Source organism: Micromys minutus, assembly GCF_963924665.1.
Source record: "Micromys minutus genome assembly, chromosome: 23".
NCBI lineage: Eukaryota > Metazoa > Chordata > Mammalia > Rodentia > Muridae > Micromys > Micromys minutus.
In genome coordinates, this window is record NC_137958.1 from 10917622 (window position 1) to 10933474 (window position 15853).

The 15853-nt window shown below is 53.8% G+C and overlaps 1 protein-coding gene across 1 annotated transcript; it reads right to left on the reverse strand.

Moving 5' to 3' along the window:
* Positions 1–84: 84 nt before the first annotated feature.
* SLC4A2 (solute carrier family 4 member 2) lies at positions 85–15341 on the reverse strand. The gene is made up of 23 exons (XM_080936448.1): positions 15195–15341; positions 13031–13144; positions 11107–11269; positions 10737–10981; positions 10533–10651; positions 9263–9495; positions 9026–9168; positions 7753–7933; positions 6562–6697; positions 6298–6463; positions 6057–6171; positions 5758–5942; positions 5416–5641; positions 5001–5216; positions 4771–4919; positions 4491–4685; positions 2027–2278; positions 1827–1916; positions 1551–1717; positions 933–1186; positions 672–841; positions 389–562; positions 85–302 (listed from the first exon to the last, which is right to left on the reverse strand). The coding sequence occupies exons 2-23, from the start codon at positions 13079–13081 to the stop codon at positions 222–224; spliced, it is 3711 nt and encodes a 1236-aa protein (XP_080792574.1). The 5' UTR covers positions 13082–13144; positions 15195–15341; the 3' UTR covers positions 85–221.
* Positions 15342–15853: the final 512 nt, after the last annotated feature.

The window sequence follows — 15853 nt, forward strand, 5'->3', positions numbered from 1 at the left end:
GATAAGGAACAGGGCTGGGCCACCACCTCTTTCCATTCAGGACTCCCACCACCAAAGACACAAGACCAAGCCTAGGTTGGGGTTGAAGCACTTTACTGCAGGGTGGGGAGAAGGGGGCTTTAAATTATTCACTTAAATAAAAATGAGGAGGGGCAGGAGGAGGGGAGCCCCAGCCCCTGTCCCCTGCCCCTTAGTCCCTCTGCTAGGCCTCTGGACAGCAGCTACACGGGCATGGGCATCTCGTTGTACTCATCCACACCTTCACGTTCATCAAACACTGGCTCTGCCTCATTAGCATCCAGCTGTGAGAAGGAAGGAAGGAAGGGCTGACCATTATGGAATCATGGGCGAGAGGACTGAAAGAGAGAAGAGGGCGAGGGGTGCTTACACATTTCATTTCTCGCTCAGTGAAGATGCGGGTAAGTACCACCATTCGCAAAGGCACTGTGAGGATGAGGATGAAGGGGAAGGCCAGGGAAGCAGCTGTGGACATGACCGCCCAAAGCAGGGCCAGGCAGAGCAACTGCAAGGCGGTGAACAGGTGCATCCGCATGGTCCGAACCTGGAGGCAGAGATGAGGAGATGAAGTACCACGAGGATTTCCAGAGCTGCTCTGGACAGGGAGGAGGCACACAGGCTGGCCAAGGCTGGCCTTCGGTGCAAGAACTAACCTTCTTGACATAGGTAACGTCTGGGTGGTGTTTGGGCGGCATGAGTAGCAGGTGCAACCGCTCGTAGAATTGGATCCCATTAAGGGAAGTGACTCCCATGTATAAGAAAATGCCAAAGAGCACAGCCAGGGGGATCTGCCGAAGTAAGTCCCCAATGACCATGGAGAGGCCTGGGAAAGGGGAAGAAACAGTTGGTCCCCTCCAGTTGGTAAACCTTGGGACCTCCCATGAAAGGTGACGTTCGGAGTATAGGCAGCATACCCACAAGCAGGGCCACCAGCAGCCCTGTCACCCGCTGTTCCTTGACTTCCTGAATCTTGGGTTTGTCTCCAGGTGCCACAGCCTTGCTCATGACAGTGAGTGCATTGGCATGAGTGACAGAGCGGACAGTGGCAGCAGCCAACCAAGGCAGGCCAAAGAGGGCACAGATGCCACCCATGGCTACAATGAGCAACAGATCGAGGTGGAAGCCAGAGCCCTTCTGCAGCATCCTCTCTTTCTTGGAGATGATCAGCCTGAGAGGAGGGAAGCATTGTGAAACCCAGGCTACTCACAGAGTGGGGGATCATAACATCCCAGCATGGCCTGCTGGTTCTGGTGGTTTCTATCTATTCCACTGGAACTGGACCACCCTCACAGAACTGAACTTGTGTCCTTAGCCTGTACCTTGCAGGATTTCTCCTGGCAAAGCCTGCTAGGCTAGCCTGCAATGCCTATGCCCTGTCCAACCCCAGCTAACATCAGTGACATTTCTGCTACCTGGAAAGGAAGCTACTTAGCTTGGCATTCAGGGTCCCCTGAGGTCATTGCCCGATGGTGATAGGTCCCATATTCCTGAGTCTGGCTGAGGACCCTGATCCCTTAGCTAGGATGGCTCACGTGGTGATCTGTGTCTCCATGAAGATAAGGATGAACACCAGAACAGCAGGCAGCAGGCTGGCCACCATCATCCACACGGGGAAGGTGGTCTTTTCTCCAAGGGGGTTGATGACCCAGCCCCGCTTGTCTGGGGCTGTCACTGAGAATCCATCGGGCACGCTCAGCTTCTACAAGGCAGAGACAGTGTGCTGTAACACGGAGGAACACCAGAACCAAGGGGTGGGAACCGCCCAGGGCAGCAGCACCTCTCTGCCACTTGTGCAATGCCTTACTTACCTGGGTGTAGGTGTCCTCAATACTGTAATCCACAAGCACCATGATGAGGATCGCGATGGGCACCCCAAAGTCCCCAATTACCCGCCGGATCTAAGAGGGCAAGCACCATGCTCAGAGGCTTCTTGTCCCATGCAATCCCCCAATACTTCCAAGCCATCCCCTCCCTATCTTCAGCTCCTCCAGTCTGCAAACGCACATACCCGGCCAGGGAAGAACCGGCTGTTCTTGAATTTGCGCAGGAAAAAGGCAATGAAGAAAGTGCCAGCCATTAGCACCAGCGATAGCAAGGCTGTGTTAGGCTGGCCCCGGGGCCTCTCTTGCCCAGGCTGTCCAGATGTACTGCTGTTGTCTGGTACCAGTGTGGTTGCTGCCCAAGTCATATTGTTACTGCTGCTGCCTGCCTCTGAGTCGTTGGAGGCTGAGCAGCCATGGAGGGGATGCTCCTGGAAGATCTGGAAAGGAGTCACGGGACCATGGGATGAGCTGGGGCCAGGCTGGATGTGAGCAGGCTAGAGTGGGAGTTTGGCAGAGGCCAGCCTGCCTTCGAGAAGCTTGTCTTACTAGGTTAAAAAATGACTTAGCGCTTGTTTCAGCAGTACATGTACTAAATTTGGATACAGAGAAGATCAGAATGGCCCTGTGCAAGGGATGATATGCAATTCTCCAGTGTTCCATATTCTTAAAAATTTGACCCAGTCTAAAGTTAACACTAAATCATTATCTCAAAAAAAAAAAAAAAAAAAAAAAGATACCATCACAAATTCACATGCATGGGGTCTGACCAGACATACAGGGTATGAAATGTGTGGAAACTGCTTTCACTTCCTTCATTAGTTTTTGCACCAATATTACTTTTTTTCTTTTACTTTATTACATTTATTGTGTAAATGTATGCATACATGTATATACATAGGTGTGGGAGGGGCATGCATGTACCGCCCATAGCACCCACTGTGGAGGTTGAAATGACTGTTGGGAAGCAGTTCTCCTTTTAGGTGGGTCCCAAGGGTCAAATTCAAATCATCAGGCAGGGTGGCAAGTAACTTGACCTTTGCTTGCCTTCTACCAATATTTCATCTTCCCCTTTCAAGACAAGGTCTCTCTGTGCAACCCTGGCTGGTCTCAAATTCACAGAGATCTACCAGCCTCTGCGTCCTCTGGGGAATGCTAGGATCAAGGGTATACCATTGCACCCAGCCTCAACACTTCCTAATGTACTTCAACACAAGTTTTTCCATTACTTTCGAGTCCCCCAAAAAGCCCAAATTACATTTAATCTTATTTTATTATTATGCATTTTGACTCTAGGTTTTAATTTCTTTCTGAAGCTAAGAACCAAACACAGGGCCTTGCACTTTTAGGCCAGTACTCTACCACTGAGATAAGCCCTAGTCCCTATTATGGTGTTCTGAGAAGTAACCTTCTTCATCTTCACTGGCCAAAGGTTGCATGGACCATGTCCTGGAGCAGCTTCTTAACTGTTCCTATCTATGGATGGCATGTTTCTCTTCACATACGTGCCTGCTCAGAATTTCACTTTTTAAAATGCCAAATATTTTCAGTCACTTACATGTAGATATCTAGAAAATATTCAGACTTTGAAAACCAACTGTTCAGCCTCATGTTGAGCAATCATGATGTATGTAATAAAGATTCTGAGACTGAAAATGAAATCAAAGCAAAAGACTTAGACGGGACTAGAGAGTCCGATATAAGCAAGCATAAGACTACCTGGGACAGAGGGAGAGAGCCAGAGCCAAGGCTGAGCTCCAAAGGCTGAGGAAAGAGACCATGAGCATGGAGGACCGGGACTCCCGAGACGCCTGTGCATTAGATACCTACACTGTGACTGGGTGTACCATCTCTGGGCCTTCATTTTTACACTCTTGGATTCTAATGAAAGTGTATGTTATCCTTGCTATTCAAAATATGTGAGTTTGAGGTTGGAGAGATGACTCAGCAGTTAAAAGTACTGATTGTTCTTCCAAGGTCCTGAGTTCAATTCTCAGTAACCACAAGGTGGCTCACAAACATCTTTAATGGGATGTGATGCCCTCTTATGGTGTGTCTGAAGACAGCAACAGTGTACTCATATACATAAAATGAGTAAGTATATCTTTTAAAAAACCTATGGGTTTTTGAAAAGATTGATGTGATGCCCCGTGTTGATGAGGATGAGACCATGGGAAGGATGGGGTGGGGTTAGGAGGGCCGGAAGGCCAGCTGTAGCCCTGTATTTCATCTCTACCACACTCCCAGTGGGCTTCCTGCTTTACCCACCTCCTCCAACCCTCTCTTGACTCCATGTTACTCTGTGCTCATGAACAGACTCCAGGGGACGTCGGAATTAGCCTGGCTGTAGTCCAGAAGGAAGAACCAAGATACAAGACATATATAGACATAAAATGAGAAAAGCAAGGGTGGATGGAGCCAGAAAAATGGCTCCATGGGTAAAGGTGCTTGATGCTAAGCCTGACAATCTGAGGTTCATCAAAAGGTGAAAGAGTGAACCAGTTCCCTTGGGTTGTCCTCTGATCACCACATGGGCACTGTGACACAGCTGTGTGCATGCATACACAGATAGTGGGTAGAATTGAATTAAAACATTTTCCCCTAAGGAAGAGACAGGATGCCCCAGGTTCCTTTGTACCCACGTATGCCCACCTTGATCAACTTATAGAAGGTCTCGTAGATGAAGATGAGTGATATGAGGAAGGCAAAGATCTCCTGGGTGAATCGGGAGACAAAGCGAACCAGGAAGCTCCCCTCCAGAGCCACCATGAGCAGGGCCAGGATCACCAGCCAGAAGCCAATCCACACTCGACCTACCAAGTACTCCAGCTGGTTGCTACTGCAGAACTGAGCAGGAAAGGTGAGAAGCCCTTAGGGGTGCCAGAAACCATGTCTGGGAAGGACAGTCTAATGGGACAGAAAGAGCATTTACCGAGAAGAAGGCCTCCTCGAAGACCAGCAGAGGCCCAGAGAAGCCAATTACCAGCAGTGGCTGAGCCCCCAGCAGGCAGAAGATCACTCCCTGGAGTGCTGTAGACATGATCAGCTCGGAAACTCCTATCAGGTTCTGTGTCTTCTCACCTGGAGGGGGAAAGGAGCAAGCTCAGCACCTGGTGGCCAGGCCTGTGCACAACTGCCACTCCCGATAAAACCTCTTCTTACCCAGTAGCCCCCCAAAGGTGATGGCAGGAGACAGGGCGGCAAAGTAGATGAAAATAACAGCAGCCAGGCACTGGGGGTCAAGTGCATCTCGGAAGTCACTCAGGTAGTGGGGATAGCGCCGGCGCACATCACGGATCAGCCCCCCAAAGGGCCGGCCTGTCCTCCGAAGGGGATCATCTTCAGCTGCATCTGCCACCTCTACCATCTGCAGGAGTGCTGCAACCCAGGCCTCCATCAGGGCGCCTGTGGCACCCTCCAACCCACCCCATCAGGCCCTCCTCCATGAATGCAAACCACACTAACTAGAGAGCTAATGTAGTTGGTTTCTGCTCAGGTGCCTACAGACCATCCACTGCTCATGAGCTCCCTCCTTAAGGTAGCATCACGTGGCCCAGGCTTACTCGGGCGGGCGTACCCTTATCTTGGGCAGACTTGGGCTCTAGCCCAGCCCCAGGGGGCAGCAGGCGGCCCTGCTCTTCCCGCTTCTTTAGCATCTGGCGTTGGAAATGGGCAACAGACCGCAGCAGCTCCTCGCCCTGCACTTCCGAAGGTGGTAACACAACACTGCAGTCCAGGAAGGCATTGATAGCAGTCAGCAAGTCGTCTCGCTCATCCGCCAGGTAGGCTGCTTCGTGGAATTGCTGCCCAAGCAGACAGAGATAAGGGAGTACACAAGAAGGGGGCAGAGGCTGGGAACTGGGGCTGAACAAAGTTAGTGTCAGGGTTACAGGAGAAAGTCGAAGGAGAAGCAGCTGACCTTGTCAGACATGAGGGTGGAGATGGACCGACCGATCTCGTGGTAGTCCATGTTGGCGCTGCTGGGGCCCAGCAGCAAGAAGAGGAAACGCACAGGCACAGGCACCTCTAGTACTGCATCCAGCTCCACAGCCTCCCGCAGGCGCACGAAGGCCATGGTAGGACGGGAGAGGAACTCCACACAGCCTAGGGATGTGGAGCCACTATGGGCAAGAGCAGGTGGCAGGACCCCTCTATTTTCCAGGTCCTGGATGGCCCAAAAGCCCAGTTTCTAACACCCCCTAGCTTCTCCTCACATACCCACGAGGACCACCGTAGCCTCCGCGTTCTCAGGGATCTTCTCCAGCAGCTTCAGCTCATGCTTGGACTTGGAGCGGGTAATACCTGCAGGCGGGGCTGGGGGTGGTAGCTCACGCTGCGGGTTGGGGTGGGAGGAACAGGACAGAACTCAGTCCAGGCAGCACAAGCCCTGGCTGCATTTCTACACTGGGTTTGCTCAGACCCTCCTGCCAGCCCCTTAGCAGGACCCATCCCTCTTCACCTCTCTGTCCACCTCCAGTCGGGTCTCAGGAACACCGCCAATGAGAGGCTCAGTGACATGAGGATCACTCTCAGTCCCCTGGGCATGGTGATGCCCCAGTAGAGAGCCTAGAGAGCCCGCTGAGATGTTCCGGGGGAAGGAGAACTCTTTCTCGTCACTTGGGTGGCTAGTGGACAGAGGACAATGAGCATCAGGAAAGGCCACAGTGGGGCTAGGGCCAGGTAGGCGGGATGTGACTGGGCTTTCCTGGCCTAAAGGTCATACCTGTGCTTCAGTAGAAGGGCTCGTAGCACATTGGCTCTATCCTCTGCCTTGATCTGGTCAGAGATGACCATCTGCTCGACCACCTGATGGGCCACCCCAGGCAGAGTCTGCTGATCGAGGTCCAAGAGCACAGCTCCTGCCATAGGTGGTAGAGACAACTTGTCACCCCAGAACCAACAGCAACAGTAGGGAGCAGATATGAGGGGGAGTGGGGACAGGCTGGGCAGCTAGGTAGTGTAGGCCAAGGCCTAGACTTGAGTGCCAGCTCTGCCCCTAAAGCTGCTGCTAATTTATCTTCTGACCTCTTTGTGCCCATCCTTTCCCCCTCCTAGGAACACTACATGAGACTGACTGAAACTCCCACGATTTAGTTACTCCTGTTATTAACCCACAGGGCTGCCTCCCCATGATGTTCCAGCTAGCCTGTGGCCTTGTCCACATGGCAACCTGGGATCAACTGAAAGTTCCCTGACTTCCTGCTTCACTTCTGCAAGCCCAGTGGGGGCTTGCTGGTCAAAGACGTATAGAAATGAAACTCCTTTCAAAAGCTAACAGACACTTATCTGGCAAGGTCAACTGTGCAGAACAAAGAACTAAGGAATAAACAGACTCAAGAGCTTCTGAGCAGCCAAAACAGCCTAAGAGATAAAGCTCTCCCCTCCCTCTGGCATTTCACCCAAATCCCAGAAACCTCACTTGCAGCTATTTGCTTTCTCTTTGGAAACAATTCCAACAGCAGAGACCTCAGTCCTCAGCTGCTTAGAAACAACCTTTCAAAGAACAACTGGGAGTGATTGCCCAACAGGAAGGAGGAAGCAAGTCCACTGGAGTCCCGCACCTGTGGTTTTTAGTGAAGTTTAGACAGCCTTACTGGTTAGGTAATATTCCCTTATCCTCTAAGATGTTAACACACAGGCTGGGTGTGGTGGTACATGCCAGTAATTCCAGGACTCAGGAGGTAAAGGCAGAAGGATAAGGAGTTCAAGGTGAGTATCAGCTACACAGTGAGTTCAAAGTTAGTCTGGGGTATTAGACGTATCACTAAAATGAAACTTGCTAACAAGGCACGCCAGGAATTTCAGTCATTTTCCATAAAAATTTTTGCCTCAAGTCATTTTAGCACCTAAAAAAAGAGCTTCAGTTATGGAGCTAGAAGCAAAGAGTTCTCGTAGCAGGTAAATGGAAGTGTACCATGGGCCAGTGTCCTGCGGAGCTCCAGGAGGCTTCGGAAGGACAGTGAGGCCACGTGAGGCTTCCCCCAGCGCTCAGTCTCCTCTTCCACATCCTCCTCAAATTTTATCCAGCGGGCTGTCTCCCGCCACTGAGGCTCCTGGTTTTTGTCCAACAGCAACTCATTCAGCTCCACAAACACCTTGAAACAAGATGAGAAAGTGCTGCAGGAAACAGTGTCAGAGGATGCTGGGATCTATGTCTGGAAAGGCAGCATCAGAGGGGGAAGGTACCCATGAAACATGGTGATGGAGCAGAGGCATGCATGACTGATTAGTCAGACATGAATTTCCCTCATCTGTAAAATGTCAATGATGCCCACCTCCATGGCAGATAAAGGACTGAGTCAAGTCTGTGAACAGGACTCATAGAGCCAAGTGCAGTCACCATACAAGGAAGCCATGGGCTTCTGGAGACCCATCCATACAGGACTGACAAGACTAGCGGCAGCTGAGTGGTGTGTAGTATTTCTGTCGTCCCAGCCCTTGGGATGCCAAGGCACAGAGGGCTGAGGCAGAACTGCCTTGAATATGTGGCCAGTGGGTTCCAAAGTGATTCCAAGATAGTCTGGACTCCAAAGTGAGACCCCCATCTCTCTCTGATTCCCTTCCTGAAAAACTGAAAATAAGAACGCTACGAGACAGCCACCTCTCTAGAACAGGCCAGGGTGGTGGCAGGAAAGGTTGCTGAGGGTCAGAAACAGGCTCTAGCTGGACAGTGGCCATCTGGGTGGCGTGGGTGCAACAAGACCTTGGACTGGACATTCAGCACAGGTGCAATTTACCACTATTATATATTATATATTATACTTCAATAAAAACATTAAAAAAAAAAAACCACTATGTCAAAGTTCAGAGCCCTACACTCTATAAGATGGGCAGTGTCCCTAAATAACAAAGTAACCTTGGCCAAGGAACAGCTGGTTTATGGCTGATACCACCTGGCCAACACCTTCACCAGCTGGGCAGGGAGGCTGGGCTTTGAAGACAAGTGCTATATGGAGGGAGCCTGAAGGTTCTTCGGTATTTCCTTACTGTAGCCAACCAGCAGATGGCCATAGTACACACCTCACTGAAGGCTCAGACATGAAACACAGTACCATGCATGAGATCTTACTGCCCTAAGGATGCAGTGGGCAGCCGTCCCTAGAAGAGGCAGCTCTGGGGCTCCATGTCACTACTGCTCTGCTTGGTGGAAGGGGAGGAGATGGAAGACATAAAATAGACAGGTGTACCTCATGGGGCTTATGGGGGGCCCGTGGTCGTGCCCGAGGTGTGGGGCCAGGCTCTCGGCCTTCCCGGGAAGCCTGTGTAGACCCTTTGGCATTCTTCCTCACCAAGTGTCGCCGTACCCCAGGAACGTCCTCAAAACGGTGACCTGTGGGTGGGTAGAGAGCCAGGATCAGTTTCTTACTGTTCTTATCCCGTGTCCCACCAATGATGAGATTGCCATGGGCCTCAGCAGCACTCACTTTTCATGAGGTCAAGGTCAGCTGTGGCCAGCGTCTGAGCCTCACTTTCATCAGTAGGGACCCTGGGCAATAGTGCCTGCTCCACCCCGGTCATACTGCCAATTCGTCTTCTTTCCTGAAGGTTGTAACTTCTATGTCCAGGCTGGGCTTTGGTCAAGGGACGCCCTGCAGCACCTCCATCATCACCTCCAGCTGTGCCACTCCCCACTGCCACCGTCTCTTCCACCACAGTTCTGCAGACAGAACAGCCATGAGCCCCCGAGTCAGCTTCCTTCCTAGTCAGAAAACCACATGTACCCCAGCCTGCCTGGCTTCTACTCTTGGAAAGACTGAGGATTCTAACAGCCCACAGCCAGTGTCTGAAGCCCAGCTCCAGCCTTTCATATTGTGGTACAGCCCAGCAGTACCCACAAGGCTCATCTGGATAGAAACCTTCCTCACTACTTGGCAAAGCCAGCATACCTTGGTGTTTAAGAAGGTGAGATTTAACCTAGCATGTACCAACATTCATTCATTCCCTTCCCCTTTAACCTGGAAATGAACTTTGGAACTGCAGCAGATACCGATGCTTTGCCCCCCAGAGACACTAGTTCCAGCGAACTCCTAGTCTCTGCCAACACCAGCCCCTTGGCCTTACTGTCTCAGTCTTGCCTGCTTCTTCTTTCCTTCCTGGGTGCCAGGCTTTCCCTGCGGCTCCCACCTGCTCTCCTGCCAGCCTGGCACCCAGTGAGCCTATGCATTTGTCCTCATGCCCTTTATGTCCATGGCACAGCACTCTGCCTGGTACCCAGGAAACAACAGGTCTGTGATAGTCATAACCTTGAGGTTTCATTCAAAGTCATTTCCTCCTGGAAGCCTTCTCTGGCTAGTGCCCCCAAACTCCTATCAACTCCAGGTAGTGACTGCTGGAGCTGGATCACTGGATGTAGTGGTGTTCCACTATCACTTCATGTGGTGGCATTTCCAGATGGGTACACTGGCAACTTTCAGAAACAAGAGGGGGCTCCAGCAGGTACTTTGTCCTTGGCCCAGTGCCTAAGCCATTGCTAGGGAAGGGGGCAGCTTAGATTGCTAAGCCACCCTGTAATCCTTATCAAGGCCAGTGAGCCCCATTCTATCATGCGGTGCCCTCCTCAGCATCCACTCAGCCTGGCTGTAAGGCCTTGCTGGTAAGAGGGACCTAGGCTGGTTAGCTCTGGCCTCCTGCCATCCTTCACACCTGCTCTAGTGAGGGGATGTCTACTTGGGACACTGAGTACAATGCACTTACCCTGTCTGTGCCCCTTTGCTGGCCCGAGGAGCTGCCTCCTGGTGGGGTGTCTGTGTAGGGGGAGATGGGCTGGTTCTCTCTGCCTTCCTTTCTGTACCTTCATCCTCTTGGAGAAAGAACTGCAACAAGAACCCATATAGAAAGGGTAGGCCAGGCCAGGACCCTGCAAACAGTTCCCCTCCCAGAGGACAAGATACCACTTACCTGAACTGCAGAGGGTGTAACGGCAGGAGACGGTTGTTGTGGGGGAGCTCTGAACCCTTCAGCTTCATTGGCTTCATCCTCATCTTCCTCCCCTTCCTCAATAGTGGGGGTCTCTCCAGTGGGAGAGGCTCCAGGGCGCCTCCGAGGTTTCCGTCCTTGGCCCTGGGGAGTCTTGCGACGGCGGGCATCGGGAGGCAGGTGAGTGGACAGTGGATGATGGATATGGTGGGAGGACTGGCGGTGGTCTGCAGGGAACAGAGGCTTGGCTGCAGGCAGGCCCCACAGCCCCTCGCCCACAATTACCTAGCCCAGTCTCTGCTGGACAGTCTAACCTGATCCCTCAGCCTCCCTTCCCTGTCTGCCTCCTCACATTCAAAGTCTTCTTCCCCGTAACTGCGGCCTGGCTCTTCTCCTCCTCGGGATCCAGCCTCCTGGAGGATCTCCTCGAACCGCTCCACACCTAAGGTACGAAGTTCATCTTCCTCTTGCTCAGGGAACCCAGGAGTTCCGGGGCTCAGGCTCTCTGGCTCTGGCTGTGAGAAGGAAGCGTGGAGAGAGCACATGGGATTCACTGGGAACTGTACCCAAAAGCCCTGACCTGCCCAGAATTTGAGATTCAGTAATGCCAGCAACCTATAATCTCAAACACACAAACTGAGTCTCCATGTACAGCAACCCATCTCCTCAAATTCAGGGACCTAATCCCACATCCTCAGCAACTATGATCTCCAATGCCAGGGACCTAGTTCCTCAGCACTTACCCCCCTTGTGCGATAGTCTGGCCCAATTAACCCAGGGCAGGCCCACACTAGAAGACACCACAGAATTCCCAGTCTAGCCCTTCAGAAGCCAGACAGAATGTGAACTTCCCAGTTACTGTGGCAGAAGAAATCCCTTTGGCTGATAACTGCTGAGCCTTAAAAGTAACTTCTGAAGGCATCTATACTACCTGCCCCAGAGTTGATCTGAGTCAAATCTATCCCTGCCCGGACAGGAATGCATGTTCTTGCTTGCCCAGAAAGCCCCCATCCCCTTCCGTAGCAGCACACATGCCCACCCCGGCAGGTGGCACTACCCTCCCCTCACAGCCAGCCAGCCAGCCCCGCCCCTCACCCCACCCCCACTCCCCCCACCTGAGTCATCCTGCGGGAGTGCAGCAGCTGACAGCACCAGTGAGGCCAGCGCAGGCCAGAACTGCAGGAAAGCTCAGCCTGGCTATCCGACCAGCAGCTTGGTCCAGCCCCCTGCCCACCCCACCCCCAGCAGGTTTCAGCTCCAGGCGCCACCACCAAATATTTGCTCAAGAGCTCCAGGACCTGAAGGGCATCAGGACCTCCAAAGGCCAGGGTATGCCGCCCCTTCCATGGCAGTGCCAGCTGCTGTCACACAAGGAAGAGCCAGGGAGGAGGATCAATCTTGGGGAGACATGCAGGGGTAATGGGGAACACAGAAAAAAAAAAAAGCCACCTAGGGCAGGCACGGACAAGTGACTGGAGAAGGGAGGTCCTGCCTAGCCTATCTCTCTGCAGCTCCAGCAGACTACCCCGAGCACTCGCCCCATTTCCAGGAGAAGCAGCTGGGCAGGAGGAAGCCGGCAGGGAGGAAGCAGCAGAGGAGCTAGCAAGGCACCGGCTCCAGGAGCTTGTGGGGAGGGGGAATGGGTCATCTCCTCGAACCTGAGGTTGTAGGAGGAAGTCCATGGCGGCAGGGGTGAACCTAGAAGAAGGGGGAGGGCACCAGCCAGTGTCCCTTCCCAGTCACGTGCCCCGATGGGCCACAGTGACCAATATAATGCAGCTGATTGTGCCACCGGAGTTAATCATTAGACTTCTTAGGAAAATCAGAATAAGGCCATGTGGGGTAGTGGCCACATTGGGGGGGGGGGGTGGGGCGGGCCTGGACAGCACGTGGGCCAGGGGCGGGGCCAGTCACTGCTGGCAAGCTCTAACTAAAACCTTGGTGTGTATAAGTGTGTGTATAGACCTTTTTGGGGGCCTATGCAGTTAAGACCCAATCAAAGTTAACAGGGTTTAAAAGCCAGGGTCCTCAAACTCCTCCAACTGCAGTTAAACTGCCCTCAACTCCTCAAGCAAATAGAGGCCACCTGTCCCCCTCCCCATTTCAGCATCCTCACACACTCTGCAAAGTTTGGGTGTGAATGGCTATCTTCTCAATCCAGCATAGCCTCTTTTTTTTTTTTTTTGTAGTTTCTGCACCCCACCCACCCCCACTGGAGCCTGGACTAGAGCACCTCTTTCTCTGGGCCGGTTAGTTCACCTGCGGGCAGTACTTACCGTGTGCAAAGAATCTGCGCCCGAGGCGGGGCGCCTGGGGGCGCTGCTCATGGCCAAATCTTAGCCCTTCTCGCTGTCGCTTCGGCTTTCAGGGCAACAAGGTGGAGGCATAACCTGAGTGGGGGAAAGGGCGCGTCACCATCAGTGAAGAGGAGGCCAGCCCCCAGCCTAGATAGAGGAAGGAAAGGAGCCTCCGTTCTCTGACCGAACAAGATCCTTCTAGACTAAGAAGGGCCTCACAGCGGCCCCTTAGAACAAAGAGCAAAGTATGTATAGGAGGAGAAGACCAAAGACAGCTGAGAGAACAGAGACAGAAAGGGAGGAGACACACAACGAGGCAGGACGGGGTTAAGGCCGAACTCTGGAAACAAAGTAGAAGAGATGAGGGGGGGAATGAGAAAGAGAAGAAAGACTGGGAGTGAAGGGCCAGACAGGAACAGGAATGGGGGGATGAGGGGGAGAGGTGAGCCTGAGACCAGAAAGGGGTGTGGTAGGAAGTGAGACACCCCACAGGGCAAGAGGGGTGTGGAGGCCAAGGCGCTGGCTTCCCAAACAGAAAGGAGAAGGACTAGAAAGAACTTTGGAGAGAACCCAAAAAGGAAAGAAGAGGTCCTGCAAGTACAGAGGGGGCACCCCACAAGGCAGGCAGGCCAGCAACACTAACCCCCTCCCAGACATAAGACAAACAGGCTTCCCAGAGCAGAACAGAGACACAGCTCCACTCACTCAGTAGACAGAACCGAGAAGCTGGACAGCGGGCTTATAATGGGGGAGGGGCACGTGACATCGTCAGGGGGGTGGGCACAGAAACCCTGAGGGGGCAGTCTCTCTATCCCTTCCCTCCCTAGCCCTGGGCCAGGAAAATCTGAGTGGCGGGACGGCCCTCCTGATGATGACTGTCGGTTGTGAGTTGTGTTGGGGGTAGAGGAAATCCAAGCAGTGCAAACTGGGGTGCATGCACAGTGAGGGGACCACCCAATGCTCTCTCAAAAGGTAACAGTACTAAGATGCTTGGGTGCTGCTGAGGATGTCAGGGTGCCTGATTTATGGCTACCTTGACAATGAGATGGGCTAGTATAGGGTCAAATAATTGAGGTCTGGGGGGGATCAGCCCAGGGTGGGGAGTCTGGGCCACACATTCCTGGCAAGAACTCCAACTCAGCTGACTGCTCTTTCCACCTCCCCCCTAAGCAGGCCTTCAGCCAGGGCCCATCAGTGTGGGAGAGAGGTGTCAGGGAGGGGACCTAGTCTAGGAGGGGTATAGGGAATCTGTGCTCACCACCTGCAGGTGCTCACTCCCACCTCCAGGCTTCGCCCCAGTGTGTTCTGCCACCAAGCCCTCCTCCCTCTACCCATGCCCCCCCTTCGCTGTCGTAGAATACAAAGCAGCCTCTGTCCAGGGCATCGGTACCGATAATCCTAGTGGGGGCACATTCCCCGGACCAGCCCCGACGGGCCCGAAGGATTAGCATCTCTCCCCCAGCCCAAGGGATTAGCACTCCGGACCCCCACTTGGGCATTAACCATTCCCCAAGTGAATTCGTACATTCCACAGCTCTTGGCTGTGGGGCTGGTGAGGGCGGAGAGAGTTTGCTAAAATGGACCTAGATTTGAGGCAGCCCTCCCTCCACACCCAAGCAAGGAGCTCCCTACAGAGAAGGCAGCCCCCTAGGACTCAAAACTTCTGGCTGGTCCCTCCCACCCTCACCCAGCTACTCCCCCTTCTGTCTGACCTCTTGTCCTGACCTGACCCGCCAACCCTTTACACAGCTCCACCTCTCAATCCCGAGATCCGGGGGTTGCGGTCCCAGGCAACCCCCAAACTGGGCAACTCCCAAACTAGGGAGTTTCTGGGGCAGAGGGTCGTCTAGAACCCGCCCCGGAGTGGGAGAGCCAGCCGAAGGCAGCAGCTCCCTGAGACTACCTCCTCCTGGTGACAGGGGGCGCGGCACCTTGGCTTTAGGTAACTCTTGAGAGGCGGACCCCGGAATCTCGCTTCCGACCCGTACTCCCACTCGCCTCCCCATCCTTTTCCCTAAGACCTCGCTCCCTGCGCCCCAGTCTCCGCCCTTTCCTCCACTTCCACTCCCTCGGCGCCCGAGTCTCCAGTCCACCCCCCCCTTCCGAGGCCCTCACCCTCCCTCTCCGCCACCTAACTGCTTACCCGCTAGCTCTAGATTTCGTGTCCCGGGGGGTCTCCGGGTCTCCCCTGATCCTCCGGAACCCTCGCGCGCTCCCGACGATTTCCCGGTGCCCACCCCGGGGCGCGCCCCCGCCGCTCCCAACTTCTCCCAACTCAACTTTCCCCCGCGCCGCGGGCAGGCCAGCCTCCAGCGTGCGCGCCCCCCGCAGCGCGCCGTGCGCGCCCCCGGCGCGGCTGGCTGAGAGGCCGTAAGCGGACGCTGAGACTCCGCGGCGGGGGCGCGCTCCTAGACACAGCCCGACACCGCCGGCGCGGCACCCAGGCTGTGCCTCCCCCACCCGCGGCCAGGCTGCGGGGACGCCTTCTCTTGGCTTTAGTGAGCCACCTCTGGGAGGAAAGAAGCCAGCTTCACGTTGAGGATCGAGGGCGTGGAGTAGGGCCAGGAAATTGAGGCGCAGGGAGTTGAACTACAGATTTTTTTGACGTTGAGGTTCTGCAGGGCCCTCGCCCAAATAACACCACTGGCTAAAGAAAGCCCCGGTGTCTGCCTGAGACAACGGGTGGCAGGCGAATGTGAGAAGTAATGACGCTGGGATTGGGTGGCTGTGACCCTGAACTCATGGAAAACAAGACAACTTGTTGAGGATTCCTCGCTTTCCCTAGAACTACCTCCGCACGGA

Bases quoted from the DNA above. Each gene is read 5' to 3' on its own strand.
- SLC4A2 (XM_080936448.1), bottom strand. From the start codon at position 13,081: ATGAGCAGCGCCCCCAGGCGCCCCGCCTCGGGCGCAGATTCTTTGCAC. The intron at 5,642-5,757 runs GTCAGCTGCTTC...CTGCTTGGGCAG, and splicing joins CCACCCTCATGTCTGACAAG to CAATTCCACGAAGCAGCCTA. The intron at 563-671 runs GTTAGTTCTTGC...CTCTGCCTCCAG, and splicing joins ACGTTACCTATGTCAAGAAG to GTTCGGACCATGCGGATGCA.